This window comes from Colossoma macropomum, unplaced genomic scaffold (assembly GCF_904425465.1).
Source record: "Colossoma macropomum unplaced genomic scaffold, Colossoma_macropomum, whole genome shotgun sequence".
In the NCBI taxonomy this organism is placed as follows: Eukaryota; Metazoa; Chordata; class Actinopteri; order Characiformes; family Serrasalmidae; genus Colossoma; species Colossoma macropomum.
In genome coordinates, this window is record NW_023494794.1 from 16,293,093 (window position 1) to 16,311,417 (window position 18,325).

Sequence of the window (18,325 nt, forward strand, 5' to 3'; positions counted from 1 at the left end):
GTTTAAGAGCTCTGAAACAGTTATAATGTCTTTCTCCCATCATTACAGCGTTTACAGTAAAGAATGCATAAACAAAATCACCCCAAACCCAAGAAAGAGGGAAATACTGTAACAGTTACATATTAAAAGGCACTTGGATACAAATGTTATACATGTTGACCAAAAAGAGGTAGAAGGGTCAGTGCTGAGGCCGAACTACCCTCTGTTCAGTGATAGTCTGTTTTTAGGGACTTGGGCTCTCTTGGAGAGAGTGCTGCCTTCCAGCTCCAGCACAGCCTTCTGAAGCACTTTGAAGGTAGACTTGAGTTCAGGAGGGCAGTTTAGGTTCAGAGCAGACATTAGACCAACAACACGGCAGCAGCTAATGCAACGTTATCCAACTCCTCCAACACCACCTGACCCTCGAGGACAATCCCAACGTTGTCTGGTTTATCGCTGTCATCTCTTTGTTTGAAAACGTATATTCGCCCTGTGGTCTTCTCAGTGGATCCCTGGCTGAGGGCTTCCTGTGCTGCGGGGGGGAATGTGAAGCTGCAGAATGAAAGGACAAGTTCTGCGGAGAGCAATTCAAAATAAGAGACAATTCAAGGGTCAAGATAAAGTCAAAAAGTGCCAGGCAAGGGCCGATCAACAAAGACAACAAGGATTACTGTTACAGCACATTGCTAGGAATGCAGTGTTTCCCCTGGGAAAACTTTGGGCTTGGGGCTGTTTTTGCGTGGAAAGGGGCGGGAGGGCGGGGGTTGAGAGGTGTTTATGTAGAACAGTAATGATCGACTAATAATCAGGAACAGCTCTCTTAAACAGCTTCAACAGAAACTGAACATTAGAACCTTAAATAAAGTGGGAGATGCTGCAGGGATGTTGGATAAGACTGCTTACATTTAAGATGTCCAACAAATGAATTAGAAAATATCTATATTCTCAATATATTTAGTACAATATTTTTTAAATGAATATCATCATCATCATCATCATCATGCTGAGGTACTCATGAGAATCTCACTTCAATACATCAAGTAAACCAACAAAAGCTTTCGAAGAATAATACTCAGCTCTACTTCAGAGCCTTTGAAACAGCACTCAGAGCAAAGCAGAGGTCAATATTTGGTTGAGGCTGGGGAAAATCTATATAGTAAACAAAAAAAAAAAAATCTTTTACGTTTTTTTTTCCCAACTAGTTAGTAAAGCCTCATACGTTGAGCTCATCATCATCATTCATTTTCATTTCATTTTTCATTGGCTCACAGTAACGGAGGAACGCTCACTGAACAAAACACACAATTATTTAGTTACTTCACACACTACACTACTAACTTTACAATAAGGAGTGTGAACTTTACAATCTGTGACGTGTGCATGAGAGATTTATTCGTACATAAAACATTCCACTACACTGTGTACATAATACACACACATTCGTGTTCATATATTTCGGCATTATATTATTCTTACAGACTTCTTAATCCATAATAAACACTTCAAAACTGGGCATTTTTATCAAACATAATGATAAATATTAAATATTAATCAGAGCCATTTGTGTGATTTGGGTTTGTTGGATCGTCATCATGTTTAGTATAATTATATTTGGTCTAATTTTGATACTTTCATACTTTAACTTCCTTGATTCAAGTGAGTCCAGTTCCTCTTTTTTGTCCTCTGACACTCTAGTTTAAAGAGAGTGCCAGGTGGGGTGCAAAAACCTTTTCACATATTGTTTGTTTCATCATCTCCCCCTCAGCCAGAGACAGCTTTGACATCTGCAGTCAGACAGCTAGACAAATTAATGTAATCTGGAACCAAATTCATGAAAGCTTTTCCAAACTGATGAAGATTTGAGGACAAACATCCAGGAAATCAGAAGAATGTTCTTTAATGCAGCCTCAAAAATCACATATCATTCTGCAGTATTTAAAAAAGAAAAATCTTGCATTTATTGAGGTAAATTACTGTATTTATTAAGGTGAATTAAAACATATATTGAGGTGAGCTAATGCTGCTCCATATTATGCTCCAACTTTCATTATTAGTTCTACATTTAAGGCACCTCAGTGTAGCTGCAGCTCCACTTAAGGTGGAACAGAAAATTCAGATGAGAAGCTGGTGGTATTTTTTATAAAGTATAATTGATTTTAAAGGGAGAGTCAGTTTGATCAAATCTGAGCTCAGCTCTTTCAGACTCACTCATTAATGACTGAACAGGTTCACCGTCACATGGTACCCCTATATTACTCAGCACTGAGCTCACTGACCTTCACAGACTGTCTACAGTTCTTTCAGCTCCTCTTTAACGCAGCTCACACTTCCTCTCACAACCGTAAGTGTTTCATTTGATCCAGAACTCAGTTCTGCTCCAAATGAGGCGGGACTGCCACCTGCAGACGTGGTGTTAAAGCCACAGAAGGCCCGGCTGCTGTTTCCTCGTTAGCTGGTGTTTCTGCCTCTGATGTGTCTGTGGATTTCATACAGCACGTGAACAGACTCACTGCCCACCCTGGTGCTTGTTGTCTGGTGGTCTCTGGAAAGGTGATCAGTAAAGACTTGATACTGCGGTCATTGTGGTGAGTTCCTGGACCTCCATCTTGGCTGCAAATGAGAGTGAAGGCAGGTGCTTCACCAAGATGCCAGTTTGGGTTCTTTACCTCAGTGAACATTTTGGACATGTGGACCTGCTGCTGTGACTTACTGGACAGCCTTCATCTCGGAAATAAGGTTTAATATCTCGGCTTTCCTGTTCGGTGAGACGGAATCATCTAACAAAGAGCTGAATACATTTATACATTTAATGAAAGAAATATAAAAACAAAAATAAAACTTTATGCTGATGTTTGATGCTGAAATGAGAAATGATTTTCTTGTTGGCCTGTCATATTGTATTTTTGTATTTAGATGTTATTTATTTATTGTTATGTATCACAGAATAGAGTAAATACATATAAAATGATTATTTACTATGGTGTACAAAATCGTTTATTATAATACTAGACATATTAAAGTTACATGAAGACATGATTGTGCTTTGTTCTACCTCTGTGGGGGAATCTCAGAAACAGAGGCATTTTTTTGTGAATTTACTCCTCAAACACAAAGTAAATAAATAACACTGATTATTATAACTATTACTATTATCATTGTCAGTATTAGTAGTGTTTCATAGCCTTTTAAATCACATGACATCCTAAGACAAAAATGGGTCAAAGTACAAAGAAAGAAAGAACAGGGAAAATAAACAAAATTTATTCCATGACTGGAATAAAATTAATTTTAATTAACAGAAAAACAAAACAAAAACAACAACAAAAAAATTATTGGAATTATACTAAAACATCAATAAGTATGTGTATTTATTACATGAGTACAATATATTCATATTTATGTTTAAATCATGATTTTAATGATGTTTTATATTTCTATTTTTTAACTTTTAAAAGACTGTATTTTCTCATTTTTAACGTCAAAACATCGTCCTAAGTAATAAATAAATGCAATCAAACTCCTTATTGTAAACGTTGATCTACTGTATGAAATGATGTGGTTTGGTTGTAATTACTCTAAAATGAGTATCATTTTATTCCTCGTTTTATTTACGGAGCCTCACAAACACAGTAACTCAGGAAGTCACTCAGTAACTCAATATTTCCACACTTTACAAAAGTATCTTATTCTGCTACTTGCGGGTTCACATTTTGACCACACGGTGGCGACCAAGCTCCATCGATGACGAGTTCATTCTCATCTCTTACTACAAGAGTAGCGCATCACGACACAAAAGAACTCTTGAGCTCGCTACAGAACTCGCTCTTTTGGACTGGAACAGTTAGGCGGCTCTTAAAAGAGCCTTTTGAGGAAATCGTGAGCACCGATTAATCTAAGCGCGCTCTCCGCGGATACGGCGGGCCAGCTGGATGTCCTTAGGCATGATGGTGACTCTCTTGGCGTGGATGGCGCACAGATTAGTGTCCTCGAACAGACCCACCAAGTACGCCTCGCTAGCCTCCTGCAGAGCCATGACGGCAGAGCTCTGGAAGCGGAGATCGGTCTTGAAGTCCTGAGCGATCTCCCGCACCAGGCGCTGGAAGGGCAGCTTGCGGATGAGCAGCTCTGTGGACTTCTGGTAACGGCGGATCTCTCTGAGAGCCACGGTACCGGGCCTGTAACGGTGAGGCTTCTTGACGCCGCCGGTAGCCGGAGCGCTCTTGCGCGCAGCCTTAGTAGCCAACTGCTTTCTCGGGGCTTTACCACCGGTGGATTTACGGGCGGTCTGCTTGGTTCTTGCCATGTCTTCGAACTCACTAATTCTCGGGAAAAGAAAAAGAATAAACTCATGCGCGCATGACGGCTCTTTTAAGCACTGGAGCTGTTCGCCTCTCATTGGGCGTCTTGAATGTGCCCGCCTCCCATTGGACAGCCGTCCAAACACAGGCTAAGCGTTATTGGGCGTCTTCTTTCGCGCCAAATTTTTGACAAAAAAAAACGAGACTTTGCTCCAACGGCGTGGCGGGCTTCTGCATCACAGCCTTGTTTTTGTTAACATGCATTTTCAGGATTACTTGGAAATTCGAAATTATTTTCCTATATCTTACACGCGTTACTCCTGAACTGGCGTCATTATATGGACGTCTGAGTTTCAGTTTGCTTCAGGAATAAGTGGATAGAGAGCTTCTAAACATTCAGTATGCAGTCGGGGGACGTGGGGGTGCTGTGTCTTTTATTTCACGCTCACGTAAACAGTAATCATAAACTGATTGGGGTGACAAGGGAAAAAAAAGCACGTTTGTCGCTGAAGTGAGTGGCTCTTAAAAGAGCCTTTAGTTACGTAAAATTTACTTGGTCTTAGCCACCTTCTCGGTCTTCTTGGGCAACAGGACGGCCTGAATGTTGGGCAGTACGCCACCCTGAGCGATGGTGACTCCTCCGAGCAGTTTGTTGAGCTCCTCGTCGTTACGAACGGCCAGCTGCAGATGACGAGGAATGATACGGGTCTTCTTGTTGTCGCGAGCGGCGTTTCCGGCCAACTCGAGGATCTCAGCAGTCAGATACTCCAGCACGGCAGCCAAGTAGACGGGAGCGCCGGCGCCAACACGCTCGGCATAGTTTCCTTTGCGCAGAAGTCTGTGCACACGGCCCACAGGGAACTGCAGCCCGGCGCGGGAGGAGCGAGTCTTGGCTTTAGCCCTAACCTTACCACCGGTTTTGCCTCTTCCACTCATTTTGCGCTTCTATCACGTCTGCCAAACTAAGCTGAAGTAAAGAGTGCCAGTCGCCAAACGCCTTTCTTATAGCTAAAGCGGCTGCGTTTCTATTGGCTGATATGCAACAACCAATCGTATTAGCGCCGTCAAACTCTAGGTCCCGCCCACCGTTCTTGTCCACGTACCCCGCTTCTCCCACACCCCTTCGTGCTGCCGCGTGTCTGTGTGTGTGTGTGTGTGTGAGTGAGAGAAACAAAGAAACGTATACGCGTGCTTGTTTTCCCACTATATTCCTATCCCAATTCCCCCTCCCATTCTCATCCATGTAACTACAAATGGCAGCTCAATTATTGTATCGAGTCTGGTATTTTCTTATATGATTATTCAGTAATTAAGACTTTGTGCAGGGAGAATGAAAACTGAGCTCTTTGAGAGGAAAATGTGGGTGTGGCTCTTAAAAGAGCCATTTTTGAGTGGAGAAAACACGACAGGAAGGTACAAGGGTGCTTTTACTTCTTCTTAGGGGCGGCCTTTTTCGCCGCTTTGGGCTTGACCGCCTTCGCTTTCTTCGGGCTCTTGGCCGCCTTCTTCGGGGCCGCCGGCTTCTTGGCTTTCTTGGGAGACTTGGCGACTTTCTTAGCGGCCGCGGGCTTCTTCGCCGCTACCATCTTAGGCTTCTTAGCAGCGGCCGCCTTCTTGGCTTTCTTCGCCGGCTTCTGCTTTGGCTCGGCTTGTTTCTTGTTGAGTTTGAAGGAGCCGGAAGCGCCGGTGCCTTTGGTCTGCACCAGAGTGCCCTTCGTCACGAGGGTCTTGACGGCGATCTTGACGCGGGAGTTGTTCTTGTCCACGTCGTAGCCGCCGGCAGCCAGAGCTTTCTTGAGGGCGGCGAGACACACGCCGCTCCTCTCCTTAGACTGAGAAACTGTTGTGTATTTAGCGCAATAATCTGTGATAAACGGTGGCAAACGGCGGCGTGAGCCTTCGGAGAGCTCCACGGCGCGTTCGGGGAGAGCCTCGGCGAGGGCGTGAGCGAACTCCGACTGGCCGAGCGCCCCGTTGATTAGGGGTTAAACGAGCTTTCTTGGAGCGAGTAAAGCACACGCGTAAGCCGGCGGCCGCTGGGGGCATAGCCTGATCTCTGCTGATGCGCTGTTAATATAAATAAACTTTGACTTGACTAGTGAGAAATAATCAATAATTATATAAGAATTAATAATTAAGCACAGCAGCTAAAGGCCTTGCTCTACACCGACTTTTACAATCATAAACCTAAGGCCTAGCTCTATAGCTCCTTCTTAGTTCTATTTATATTATGAATCCAAGGCCAAGCTGAAAGGCTACTGTTGCTTACACTTTATCATAAGTCTTAGACTTAAAATATACATAGAGTAAGTAAAAGGACCTATACAGCTGGGTCTTAGGTTTGTGCTTTATTCTAACTTCCTCATGAAGGCCTTGCACTGAAACAATTTTTATTTATTTTACTACAATAAAGGCACAAGGCCTAGCTATAAGCCTCCTTTCACTTACTCCAACTTCATCATAAGCCAAAATCCTTTTATTCCAGCTGACTAACTTCATTTCACTAACTCTAAATCTACTCTTACATACACTCCAACTACAATATTAAAATAAAGCCTGAGACCTGGCTGGAAGCTTCCTTTTGCTTCCTCTGATTTCATCATAAGCCTAAGACCTTGTCCTAAACCTACCTTAAGATTCTCTAATTTCACCATACAACTTTAGGCCGAGCTCTAAACCTAATATCTCTTACTCTATGTATACTGTTATTCAGTCTAACTTCACCATAAGCCAAGGGCCTAGCTCTAAACCTATCGTCACTTACTCTGACTACAATACAGGTCTGAGGCCTAGCTGGAAAGCTTATTTTGCTTCCTCAAAATTCTTCAGAAACCTAAGGCCTAACTCTACATCTACTGCTACTTACTCCATCACTATAAGCCTGAGGCATAGCTGTAAGCCTCCTTTTGCTTTCTCTAGCTTCATAGAAAGTCTAATTGCTTGCTCTGTACCTGCTTTTACTTTAATCACAGCTCCTTTCATTCATGTTAACTACATCATGAGCCCAACTACTAACATTCACCATGCTATAAGCCCATGGCCTAGCAAGTAACCTGCTTTTACTCAGTCTAACATCAGCAAGAGCCAAAGGCCTCACTCTAAAATTACCGTTGCTTATAAGCCTGAGGCATGGCAGCCAGCCTCCTTTCGCTTACTGTAACTTTATCCTCAGCTTAATGGCTTTTTCTGTACCTAATTTTACATCCTTTCTTAGCTCTTAACCCACTATTGCATAATCTGTCTGCATTACAAGCCTGATGCATAGCTCTAGTCTCACTCTATACTTACTTTTATTTATCTAACCTCATGTACCTCCTTTTACTTGTCTTTGTTTCATCATATGGCTATGGCCTTGCTCTAAAACTACTTTTGCTTGCTATAACTATAACTACATCATAAGCTTAAAGCCTTGCTCTGTACACACACACACACACACACACACACACACACACACACAAGTGAACTCTACCTTCACATGCCAGAGGCCTCGCTGTAAACTCACCTTTACTTTCTCTAACTTCAAAACACATCTCTAAACATAGTTTTGCTCACTCTGACTTCATCATAAGCTTAGGGCATCACTCTGTAGCTACTTGTAGTATCTCCTCATAGCTTCATCATAAGCATGATGTCTTGTTAGGTTCCTCTTTTCATTCACTTTAGCTACCATAAAAGCCCAAGGCCTAGCTAATAACCTGTTGTTCACTAACTTTGACTTTAGCACTTCCACTGTAGACTTATAGTAAATACAAACAGATTTAGAGTTAGTCCTCAGTCTCATGATGCAGTTAGACTGAAAGGAAGGAGGTACATAACAAGACATAAGGCTTACGATGAAGCTCGAGTAGGAAAAAATAACCTCACAGCTAGGCCTCAGGCTTCCTCATTTCACTACGATAAAGGCCTGAAGCTTAGCTGTAAACCACCCTTTGCTTTTTCTAACGTTATCATGAGCATACGGCCTTGCCCTGAACCTTCTTTTATTTTCACATCAGAACTTCATCATTGGCCTAACAGCTTGCCCTCTACCTCCGTTCATTAAAGCCAACTAGATCAGGAGCCAAAGCCCTGGCTATTAACCTGTTCTTAAGTACTTTAACCTCAGCATAAGCCTGGGGCCTAGATTGAAGCCCATTTTTGCTTACTCTGACTTCATCATAAGCCTATGTTCTAGCCCTAATCTCGTTTCTACTTTCTCTAACCTATATCATCATGCCCCCATGGTCTAGCTCTAACTACACAATAAACCTAAGGTTTAGCCCTGCACCTGTTATTACACACTATAACCACAGTAGAAGTCTGAGGCCCAGACCTACTTGTACCCACTGTAACTTTGCCATTAGCCTGAGGCCTATGTGTAAATATAAATATGCTCTTAATTCATCATTAGCCTGACCAACCAATAACTTTCTCACACTAACGCCGTCATTAGCCTGAGGCCTAGCTCCACAGTTACCTATGGAGTACTCTGACTACTGTCGAAGGCAAAGGCTTAGTGATAAACCTATGTAAAACTACTTTTGCTTACTCTAACAGAAGGCTTACCTCTTAACCTACCTGTACTCACTGGCACTTTATCATTAGCCTAAGGACTAACTTTACTTACTCCAACTACACAATGAGCCAAATACCTGGCTCTACATCACAGAGCTAAAGCCTGGCTTCTAACCTACTAGTACTTACTCTCATTTCACCATACATCTTTGGCCTAGCTGTAAACTCACTTCTACTCACTCGAACTTTAACATGACTCTAACTCAAGCCTGAGGCCTTGATAGGTACTTGCTCATACTTCCTGAAGCTTCATCAAAAGCCTAAAGCCTAGCTCCAAACTTATTTTGACTCATTCTAACTTCTTTGTTGACCTGATGCCTAGATATAGAACTACTTTTATCACAGTCTCACCTTATCACAAATCTAAAGCCATGCCTTAGTCCTCAGGGGTTCTCAATTTTGCTTTTGACGCCACGCCACCCAACACCATGTTCCAAATATTCCCTGCCCCACCACACCTGATCCAGTTCATAATCACTTGATGAGCTGGATCAGGGGTGCTGAGTCAAAGAATTGCTACTGGGAGAGAAAAATAAAAAAAACGTTTCAGCACTGAGTAGAGTTAAACAATGCTCTAAATTTACCAGCCTACGAACTGCCTGAACACACTCAGCCTACCTACAGCATACCTCTGCAGGACATGTACTTTAACCTTTATTTGTTTATTTTTGAGTCTCTTCTGACTCCACTCTGGAAGGCCTTCAAATACAGAAACACACACACACACAAAGCATGAAAAGTATTTGTAGGTAAAAAGCTAGAATTGTTAATACAAATATGCATATGCACACAATGACTTGTTTTCCTAAATTCAAATGTGCACTTTAAAAAAACAGTCTTCCCTTTCACATCCTCATGCACTTTTAATGCATTTAATTAGACCATATTTGCTTAAACTGCATATAAAAATGTGATACACAAAGATTTTTTGTTCAAAAACATCTTGCTCTTTCCATATATATATATATATATATATAAAATTTCATACATAGACACATATAAAACACCATTACATTATCATTCTTAAAGTGTGACATTATCCACACAACAGAACAACCACAGGCATGCTCAGAAATTGAGAAATTAACATGTATTAGATATATTACATCACAGCACTTACGAGAGCTAGCAGTTCGCTAGAAAACTTACTCTTTTGGACTGAAACGCTTATGTGGCTCTTAAAAGAGCCTTTGGGGTGTGTTTTTGGCAACTTGTGAGCGCTCCGTTTAATTTAAGCGCGCTCTCCGCGGATACGGCGGGCCAGCTGGATGTCCTTAGGCATGATGGTGACTCTCTTGGCGTGGATGGCGCACAGATTAGTGTCCTCGAACAGACCCACCAAGTACGCCTCGCTAGCCTCCTGCAGAGCCATGACGGCAGAGCTCTGGAAGCGGAGATCGGTCTTGAAGTCCTGAGCGATCTCCCGCACCAGGCGCTGGAAGGGCAGCTTGCGGATGAGCAGCTCTGTGGACTTCTGGTAACGGCGGATCTCCCTGAGAGCCACGGTACCGGGCCTGTAACGGTGAGGCTTCTTGACGCCGCCGGTAGCCGGAGCGCTCTTGCGCGCAGCCTTGGTAGCCAGCTGCTTCCTCGGAGCTTTACCCCCGGTGGATTTACGGGCGGTCTGCTTGGTTCTTGCCATGGCTTCGAACTCTACTCTGCAAAGAAAAAAGAATGAAATCGCGCGCACACCTTTTCTCTTCTATGCTTTCGAGCTGCTCTCCGCCCTCTGGGCGTCTTGGATGTGAGCGCCTCCCATTGGACGGCAGGCCACGCCTCAGTCTAACGCTATTGGGCGTCTTCTGCCGCGCCAACATTTTCAAAACACAAGACACTGCCCCAACGCCGTGGCGGGCTTCTGCGTTATAGCCGAACTAATAAGCATTTTTTTTTCTTCCTTACACGTGGTGTGTAACGTTATTCTGATTTTTGCATTTCTTTATTATACCGCTGTTATTTCACCTTAACCCGCGCCCTTATACAGACGTTCATGTGTGTTCCTATGCACTACATGTGTTAGAGTACAATAGGAACTTCAAAACCTTTTCAGTATACAACGCCGGGACATGTGGAGATGCTTTGCCTTTTGTTTCACTCTAATGCACACACAATCACCGATCGATCAACGGCCGCCTTTCTTTTAGGTGGCATAAAGGAAAGAAAAACTGCACTCTTGTCGCTGAGGTGGGTGGCTCTTAAAAGAGCCATTGGATATATATACAAATTAAAAGAGAAAACCAGTTTACTTGGTCTTGACCGCCTTCTCGGTCTTCTTGGGCAACAGGACGGCCTGAATGTTGGGCAGAACGCCACCCTGAGCGATGGTGACTCCTCCGAGCAGTTTGTTGAGCTCCTCGTCGTTACGAACGGCCAGCTGCAGATGACGAGGGATAATACGGGTCTTCTTGTTGTCGCGAGCGGCGTTTCCGGCCAACTCGAGGATCTCAGCAGTCAGATACTCGAGCACGGCAGCCAAGTAAACGGGAGCACCCGCGCCGACGCGCTCGGCATAATTACCTTTGCGCAGAAGTCTGTGCACACGGCCCACGGGGAACTGCAGGCCGGCGCGGGAGGAGCGAGTCTTGGCTTTAGCCCTAGCCTTCCCGCCAGTTTTGCTTTTTTAAATAAACTTTATTAAATATTTCAATTACATACATATCAAAAGAACAATACAAAGTCATATGAATACCATGGTACACACAAACACAACAAATCCATCTAAAATACAATAATACACAAACTTACAATTAATTTAAATGAGAAAATTATAAGTCCAGCAGAGCCCAGGGATATTTTGATTTTCTGTCCATTGTTCGCAGTCGTTTCAGTTCAAAAGTTATCTGTTTAAAAACAACTTCTGCAGGAATTTGCGTCTGTTGTATTACCATTTTGCATCTCGTTTTCCAGTTTACAGTTAGTAATACAAACAATCAACCAATAAAAATCTTTAACATTCTTTGACAATCTTTCCTCAACATTTCCAAACATTATAGACTTAACATTTATATTGAATTTAACACCCAGAGCTTTTAGTCTTTTCCACACATCGTTCACAATGAATTAACAGATGTTCAATAGTCTCATCTTCGTCACAGTTAGCAGCTGGACATAGTTTCGTGGTAACGTAGCAGCTCCACTTAACAACACATCGTACAGCTAATCGACCCACACTGATTAGCCATGCTATGTCCCTCATGTTCTCAGAGATGTGCGTTGATTGGATGTTTCTAATACATATTTTACTCTCTGCTTCGTTGAGATGTTTGTGTTGATAGAGACCTCCATAGATGTGTTCGCTTATAACGTTATAGATCTTTTTACTAGAAAAGTTACACCAGTTAATCTTAAGCTTTGCATATTTAAAAGTAAAATCGCCATATATTAATTTGTGGTATGGAACATTTTTTCTTGCCTTTCCTTTCTTTTTCCCCCAACTTCTAGTGTCCCCCACTCACACTGCACCTCTCTTTATTGCCTGTGCTACCATTTTACAATAAGCTATTTTAAGTTTTAAACCAATGTCCATTGCACCAAGACCTCCTAAAGTTTTAGATTTATATAAAATTTCCCTTTCTTCCGCTCATTATACACTTCTATCAACTTTGCCAAACAAAGTTGAAATAAAGAATTCCAGTCGCCGACCGCCCTTCACATAGGCAAAGCGGCTGCGTTTCTATTGGATGAAATGTGACGGCCTCCAACAACCAATCCCTTTAGCGCCGGCAAAGGGTCCGCCCATTGTACTTGTCCCCCCATCTTCGTGTTGCCTCCTGCGTTTATGTGTGGGTGAGTCAGAGAGAGAGAGACGAAGTGGGAAAAGTAAAGAAACGTATACACGGCACGGTTTTCTGTTCCATTCCCGCTCCTGTTTTCATCCATGTAAATGCAAAACCCGATTATTGTGTCGAGCCCGGACTTTCCTATAATTTCTCTTCTGATTAGTAATACCTTTGTGTAGTGCGAAACCGTGGGTGGCTCTTAAAAGAGCCGTTGGGTTTGATCAAGTCGGGATCACTTACTTGGAGCTCGTGTACTTGGTGACGGCCTTGGTGCCCTCGGACACGGCGTGCTTAGCCAGCTCCCCGGGAAGCAACAGGCGCACGGCGGTCTGGATCTCCCTGGACGTGATGGTGGAACGTTTGTTGTAATGAGCCAAACGGGACGACTCACCGGCGATGCGCTCGAAGATATCGTTGACGAACGAGTTCATGATACCCATCGCTTTGGAAGAAATGCCGGTGTCGGGGTGGACCTGCTTCAGCACCTTGTACACGTAAATAGCATAACTCTCCTTCCTAGACCAACACTTTTCGGGATTATCAAGCTACTTTATAACGTTACTATCATAATACGATTCTCCCCAACCTGCTCTCTATTTGTGCCGGCATCAGCAGACTTCGAAAACTCTTAAAAAAAAATATACAGTATATATGAATATACCTAAATAATGGAACCACCAAGTTTTGACATTGTCACTTATGCTAAATAGATCGTACAAAGCAGCTCTTTTTGGAGTATGTGAGGGGCTCTTAAAAGAGCCGTTGGGTTTAGCGTTGTTCGAGTCAAGCGTTTAACCTCCGAAGCCGTACAGGGTTCGGCCCTGACGCTTCAGAGCGTAAACCACATCCATGGCGGTGACGGTCTTCCTCTTGGCGTGCTCAGTCTAGGTGACGGCGTCCCTGATCACGTTCTCCAGAAACACTTTGAGCACGCCGCGGGTCTCCTCATAGATCAGACCCGAGATACGCTTGACGCCACCACGGCGAGCCAGACGGCGGATAGCCGGCTTGGTAATGCCTTGGATGTTATCGCGAAGCACTTTGCGGTGACGTTTCGCGCCTCCTTTACCGAGTCCCTTACCACCTTTCCCTCTTCCTGACATGGCTCTTGTATTCTCTCGAAATCGACGAGCAGACAACGAATGAAAATCTGCAACGCCCAACGCGCCACTTGTGCTCCTCTACAGGACCTAGTTGAAACCAAGTCGCGGGAGGCGGAGCCACGCACAACAGCGACTACAGATAAAACAGCAACACGATGGAATCGGAGAAAGCACACAATGGTCACAGGTGTGAATGGCTGTGGTGGAGGAAGGTGAGGCTGTGGATGGCCCATGGCGAAGTTGTGTAGGTGTGTTAATCTGCGTAGGAGACAGACGCAGTGGAGCAGGAGAGGAGCCGTTGTCAAACCACACAAAGAACTGATTTAACTGATTTGCCCATTCAGGCTTTCCCTGTTTTTTAGGCCTCTAATAATAATAATAATAATAATAATAATAATAATGCTTATATAGAGCTTTTCAAGAACTCAAAGACGCTTACAGGTTTTCGAAATACAGAACAGTAAAGACAAACATGAGAACATGAAGCACAGTCATAACATCACAAGCAAAACATAGCAGGACTTGGCAAAGGGCTGGTTTAGGATTGAGAACAGTTATAAGCAATAGAAAAGAGATAAGTTTTAAGTTTAGATTTAAAAGTGGAGACAGAGTTGGCCTGTTGAATATGTGAGGAAGACCTGAGAGTGCGAGTTGGTTTGTAGGGAATAAGTAGACCAGAGAGGTAAGAAGGAGCAAGGTTATGTAGAGCTTTGTATGTGAGGAGAAGAATTTTTAATTGTATGCGGTATTTTACAGGAAGCCAGTGGAGATGTTGCAGGATGGGTGTGATATGCTGATGTGCACGGGTGCGGGTGAGAAGGCGAGCAGCAGAGTTCTGTACCATCTGGAGTTTGCATAAATGGGAGGAGTTAATACCAGCAAGTAGAGAGTTACAATAGTCCAGGCGACTAGAAATGAATGCATGAATAAGGGTTTCTGCAGCAGACTGAGAGAGTGACGGTCGAATTTTTGCAATGTTACGGAGATGGAAAAAAGAGGTTTTAATCACAGAGTTGATGTGTGCACTGAATGAGAGAGTTGAGTCAAAGACAACGCCCAGATTTCGTACCAGAGGGGAAGGGGACAGAGGTACATTGTCGATGGAAAGAGAGAAAGGAGAAGTTTTAGAGAGAGTTGATTTGGATGCTATAAGAAGTTCTGTTTTGTCACTATTTAACATGAGAAAGTTGTGCTTCATCCAGGTTTTAATTTCTGTTATGCAGTTTTCAAGCTGGGTGAGGGGTGGATTTTTAATAGATTGAGTGCTAATGTAAATCTGTGTGTCATCCGCATAACAGTGAAAGTTCAGCTTGAAACGACATATTATGTGGCCAAGAGGAAGCATGTACACAGTAAACAAAAGAGGTCCAAGGACTGAGCCTTGAGGGACCCCCTGAGTAACCACAGACGTGTGAGAAGTATGGCCACCGAGGGTGACAAACTGTTTTCTGTCAGTCAGATATAACTTAAACCACTCCAGGACAGTGATCATGCAGCCTTGATAGGAGGATTGAGTGGCTCACCGTATCAAAGGCTGCACTCAAGTCAAGTAGTACAAGGATGCTAAGGGCACCAATATCGGCTGACACCAGGAGGTCATTAGTGACCTTTATTAAGGCAGTTTCTGTGCTATGAGAGGGATGAAATCCGGATTGGAATGGTTCAAAGAGGCAGTTAGCTGATAAGTGAAACTGAAGTTGGCTAGCCACAGTTCGTTCAAGTACTTTGGACAGGGGAGGTGGTTAGAAATGGGGCGGTAATTACTGAGTTCTAGTGGATAAAGGCCAGGTTTTTAATTATGGGTGTGATAGCAGCAATCTTGTAAGCAGAGGGTACCTGTCCATAGAGAAGCGAGTTATTGACATCACAAGTGTTCTTCAGCTCTAGTTTGTTTTCCAGCTTGGACTTGTACTCCTCTTTGGCCTTCTTAATTGAGGTTTTAAGCTCTTTTTGTACCCTCTTCTTATATATTTATATATTTTATCCCTATGTATTTATGTTCCTATATATTAAAATCAGTGTCTAAGTTAAACATAATAAACACATATTGTGCCATAACAACACATTTGTGTGTTCATTAGTCTAAAACAGCTGGCGTGTAAAAGCGGAGAAACACATTTACTGAGTGTCGATTAAGACACGGGTCTCCGAGCTCAGTCGGTAAATGTGATGAAATCCTACACAATATGTGTGATATTTAACTCCTCTCTTTCAGAGTGTAGTGATGATATGAGTGACTGAAGAAAAGCAGCACCGAATATGGAGTTTCATTATTAATGTGCTGATCAGAGAAAACACGGAGCAGAAAGACCAGCTCTGGGGTTTTGGGCTGAGGGCGATTTGTCATCGATGGAGCTTGGTCGCCACCGTGTGTTAAAATGTGAACTCGAGCAAGTAGTAGAATAAGTGGACTTTCGTAAAATGTGGAAATACTGTGTTAACTAGTGACTTCTTGAATTACTGTGTTTGTGATGGTCCGTAAATAAAATAGAAAATAAAATGACAATAATTTTAGAGTAATTACAACAAGCCAATGACGTCATATATCATACAGTAGTTCAACATTTACAATGGTCTTTCTCGGACTTGCATGTCATGGTTTGACCACATGACGGCGCACAAGCTTCATCGGTACGTGCCTGAGAGCTGTAGTATTAATTTCCTATATAAACTTCTCTTATATGTATAAATATATCAAACGTACACATACGGACTACAAAAATGTTCATACCTTATGTATTTGGTAATTACATTATCTAATTTTATTCTTTTTTTTATTTTTTGTATATTTACTTAATTGTATGCAATCATACATGTCGTTCTTCTCTTCCCGTCTTTCTTTCTTTCCCCTCCCCCTGGACCATTTTTGACGTTCGACTTAAAATGACATACACGATTTGAAGTGAAATGCTATACTAATAAAGACATGATAACAGTATAGTTATGATAATATGAGTGTTATTTGTTTCATGGAGTATTTGCCTTGTGTGCTTTCTCCGATTCCATCGTGTGCTGTTTTATCTGTTAGTCGCTGTTGTGCGTGGGCTCGCCTCCGCGACTGGTTTCAACTAGGTCCTGTAGAGGAGCATAAGTGGCGCGTTAGGCGTTGCAAATTTTCACTTGTTGCCTGCTCGTTGATTTCGAGAGAAACAAGAGCCATGTCAGAAGAGGGAAAGGTGGTAAGGGACTCGGTAAAGGAGGCGCGATACGTCACCGCAAAGTGCCTTCGCGATACAATTCCAGGCATTACCAGCGCGGCTATCCGCCGTCTGGCTCGCTCGTGGTGGCGTCAAGCGTATCTCGGGTCTGATCTATGAGGAGACCCGCGGCGTGCTCACGTGTTTCTGGAGAACGTGATCAGGGACGCCGTACACCTACACCGAGCACGCTAAGAGGAAGACCGTCACCGCCATGGATGTGGTTTACGCTCTGAAGCGTCAGGGCCGAACCCTGTACGGCTTCGGAGGTTAAACGCTCGACTCCAACAACGCTAAACCCAACGGCTCTTTTAAGAGCCACTCACGTACTCCAAAAAGGGCTGCTTTGTATGATATATTTAGCAGAAGTGACAATGTCAAAATTGGGTGATTCCATTATTTAGGTATATTCATATATACTGTATATTTTTTTAAGAGTTTTCTAAGTCTGCTGATGCCGGCACCAATAGAGCAGCAGGCTTGGGAGGAGAAGTCGTCTATATGATAGTAGCGTGTTATAACAGTAGCTGATAATCCACCGAGAAAGTGTTGTCTAGGAAGAGAGTTATGCTATTTACGTGTACAAGGTGACTGAATGCAGGTCCACCCCGATCTACCGGACATTCTCTCCCAATGCGTGCTTTCATGCGGTATCAGGAACTCGTTCGTCAACGATATCTTCGAGCGCATCGCCAGCTGGTGTAGTCGTCCCTGTTTGCGCTCATTACAACAAACGTATCCACATCACGTCCAGGGAGATCAGTCCAGACGTCCGTGTGCGTCAAATGTGTCCGGTGAGCTGGGCTAAGCACGCCGTGTCGAGCGAGTAGGCACAAGGTCCGTCACCAGTACCCTAGAGCTTCCAAGTATAGTGATCCCTGACTTGATCAAAACCCACAACGGCTAGTCTTTAAGAGCCACCCACGGGTTCGCACTACACACAAAGGATTACTAATACAGAGAGCCAGAATTATAGTGAAATGTCCTGGGCTGTCGACACAATAAGTCGGGTTTGTGCATTACATGATTGAAATACAGGAGCGGGAAGGGAACAGCAACCGTGCTCGTACGTATACGTTTCTTTACTTTTCCACTCGTCTCTGCGTCTCTCTGACTCACCACACATCAACGCAGGATCATCTCCGGCAACACACAGCGAAGACTGGGTTGGGGACAGTCACCATAGGCGCGGACACCTTGCCAGGCGCCTGCTAAAGGACTTGGTTGTGGAGGCCACGTGCGACATAATTTCATTCAATAGAAACGCAGCGCTATTTGACCTATGTGAAGGGCCGGCACTGTGGTCGGCGAACTGCGAATTCTTTATTTCAACTTTGTTTGGCAAAGTTGGCAAAGTGATAGAAGTGTATAATGAGCGCGAAGAAAGGGAATTATTTTATATAAATCGTAAAACT

The 18,325-nt window shown here is 43.4% G+C and overlaps 2 protein-coding genes and 1 pseudogene across 2 annotated transcripts; all 3 read right to left on the reverse strand.

Annotated features, from left to right (window-relative positions):
• Positions 1 to 4,826: 4,826 nt before the first annotated feature.
• LOC118814668 (histone H2A-like) lies at positions 4,827 to 5,385 on the reverse strand. Its single transcript, XM_036580375.1, has one exon. The coding sequence runs from the start codon at positions 5,211 to 5,213 to the stop codon at positions 4,827 to 4,829; it is 387 nt and encodes a 128-aa protein (XP_036436268.1). The 5' UTR covers positions 5,214 to 5,385.
• Positions 5,386 to 11,073: 5,688 nt separating this feature from the next.
• LOC118815084 (histone H2A-like) lies at positions 11,074 to 13,050 on the reverse strand. Its single transcript, XM_036581017.1, has 2 exons — positions 12,851 to 13,050; positions 11,074 to 11,446 (listed from the first exon to the last, which is right to left on the reverse strand). Exons 1-2 carry the CDS (start codon positions 13,048 to 13,050, stop codon positions 11,074 to 11,076), a joined length of 573 nt encoding a protein of 190 aa, XP_036436910.1.
• Positions 13,051 to 13,308: 258 nt separating this feature from the next.
• Positions 13,309 to 13,739, reverse strand: LOC118814670 (annotated as a pseudogene).
• Between the last annotated feature and the right edge of the window lie 4,586 nt (positions 13,740 to 18,325).

Excerpts from the sequence above, each read along its gene's own strand:
- LOC118814668 (XM_036580375.1), bottom strand. The coding sequence starts at position 5,213 with ATGAGTGGAAGAGGCAAAACCGGTGGTAAGGTTAGGGCTAAAGCCAAG.
- LOC118815084 (XM_036581017.1), bottom strand. The coding sequence starts at position 13,050 with ATGGGTATCATGAACTCGTTCGTCAACGATATCTTCGAGCGCATCGCC. Across the intron at positions 11,447-12,850 it reads ACCAAGTACACGAGCTCCAA|CAAAACTGGCGGGAAGGCTA; the intron begins GTAAGTGATCCC and ends TATTTAAAAAAG.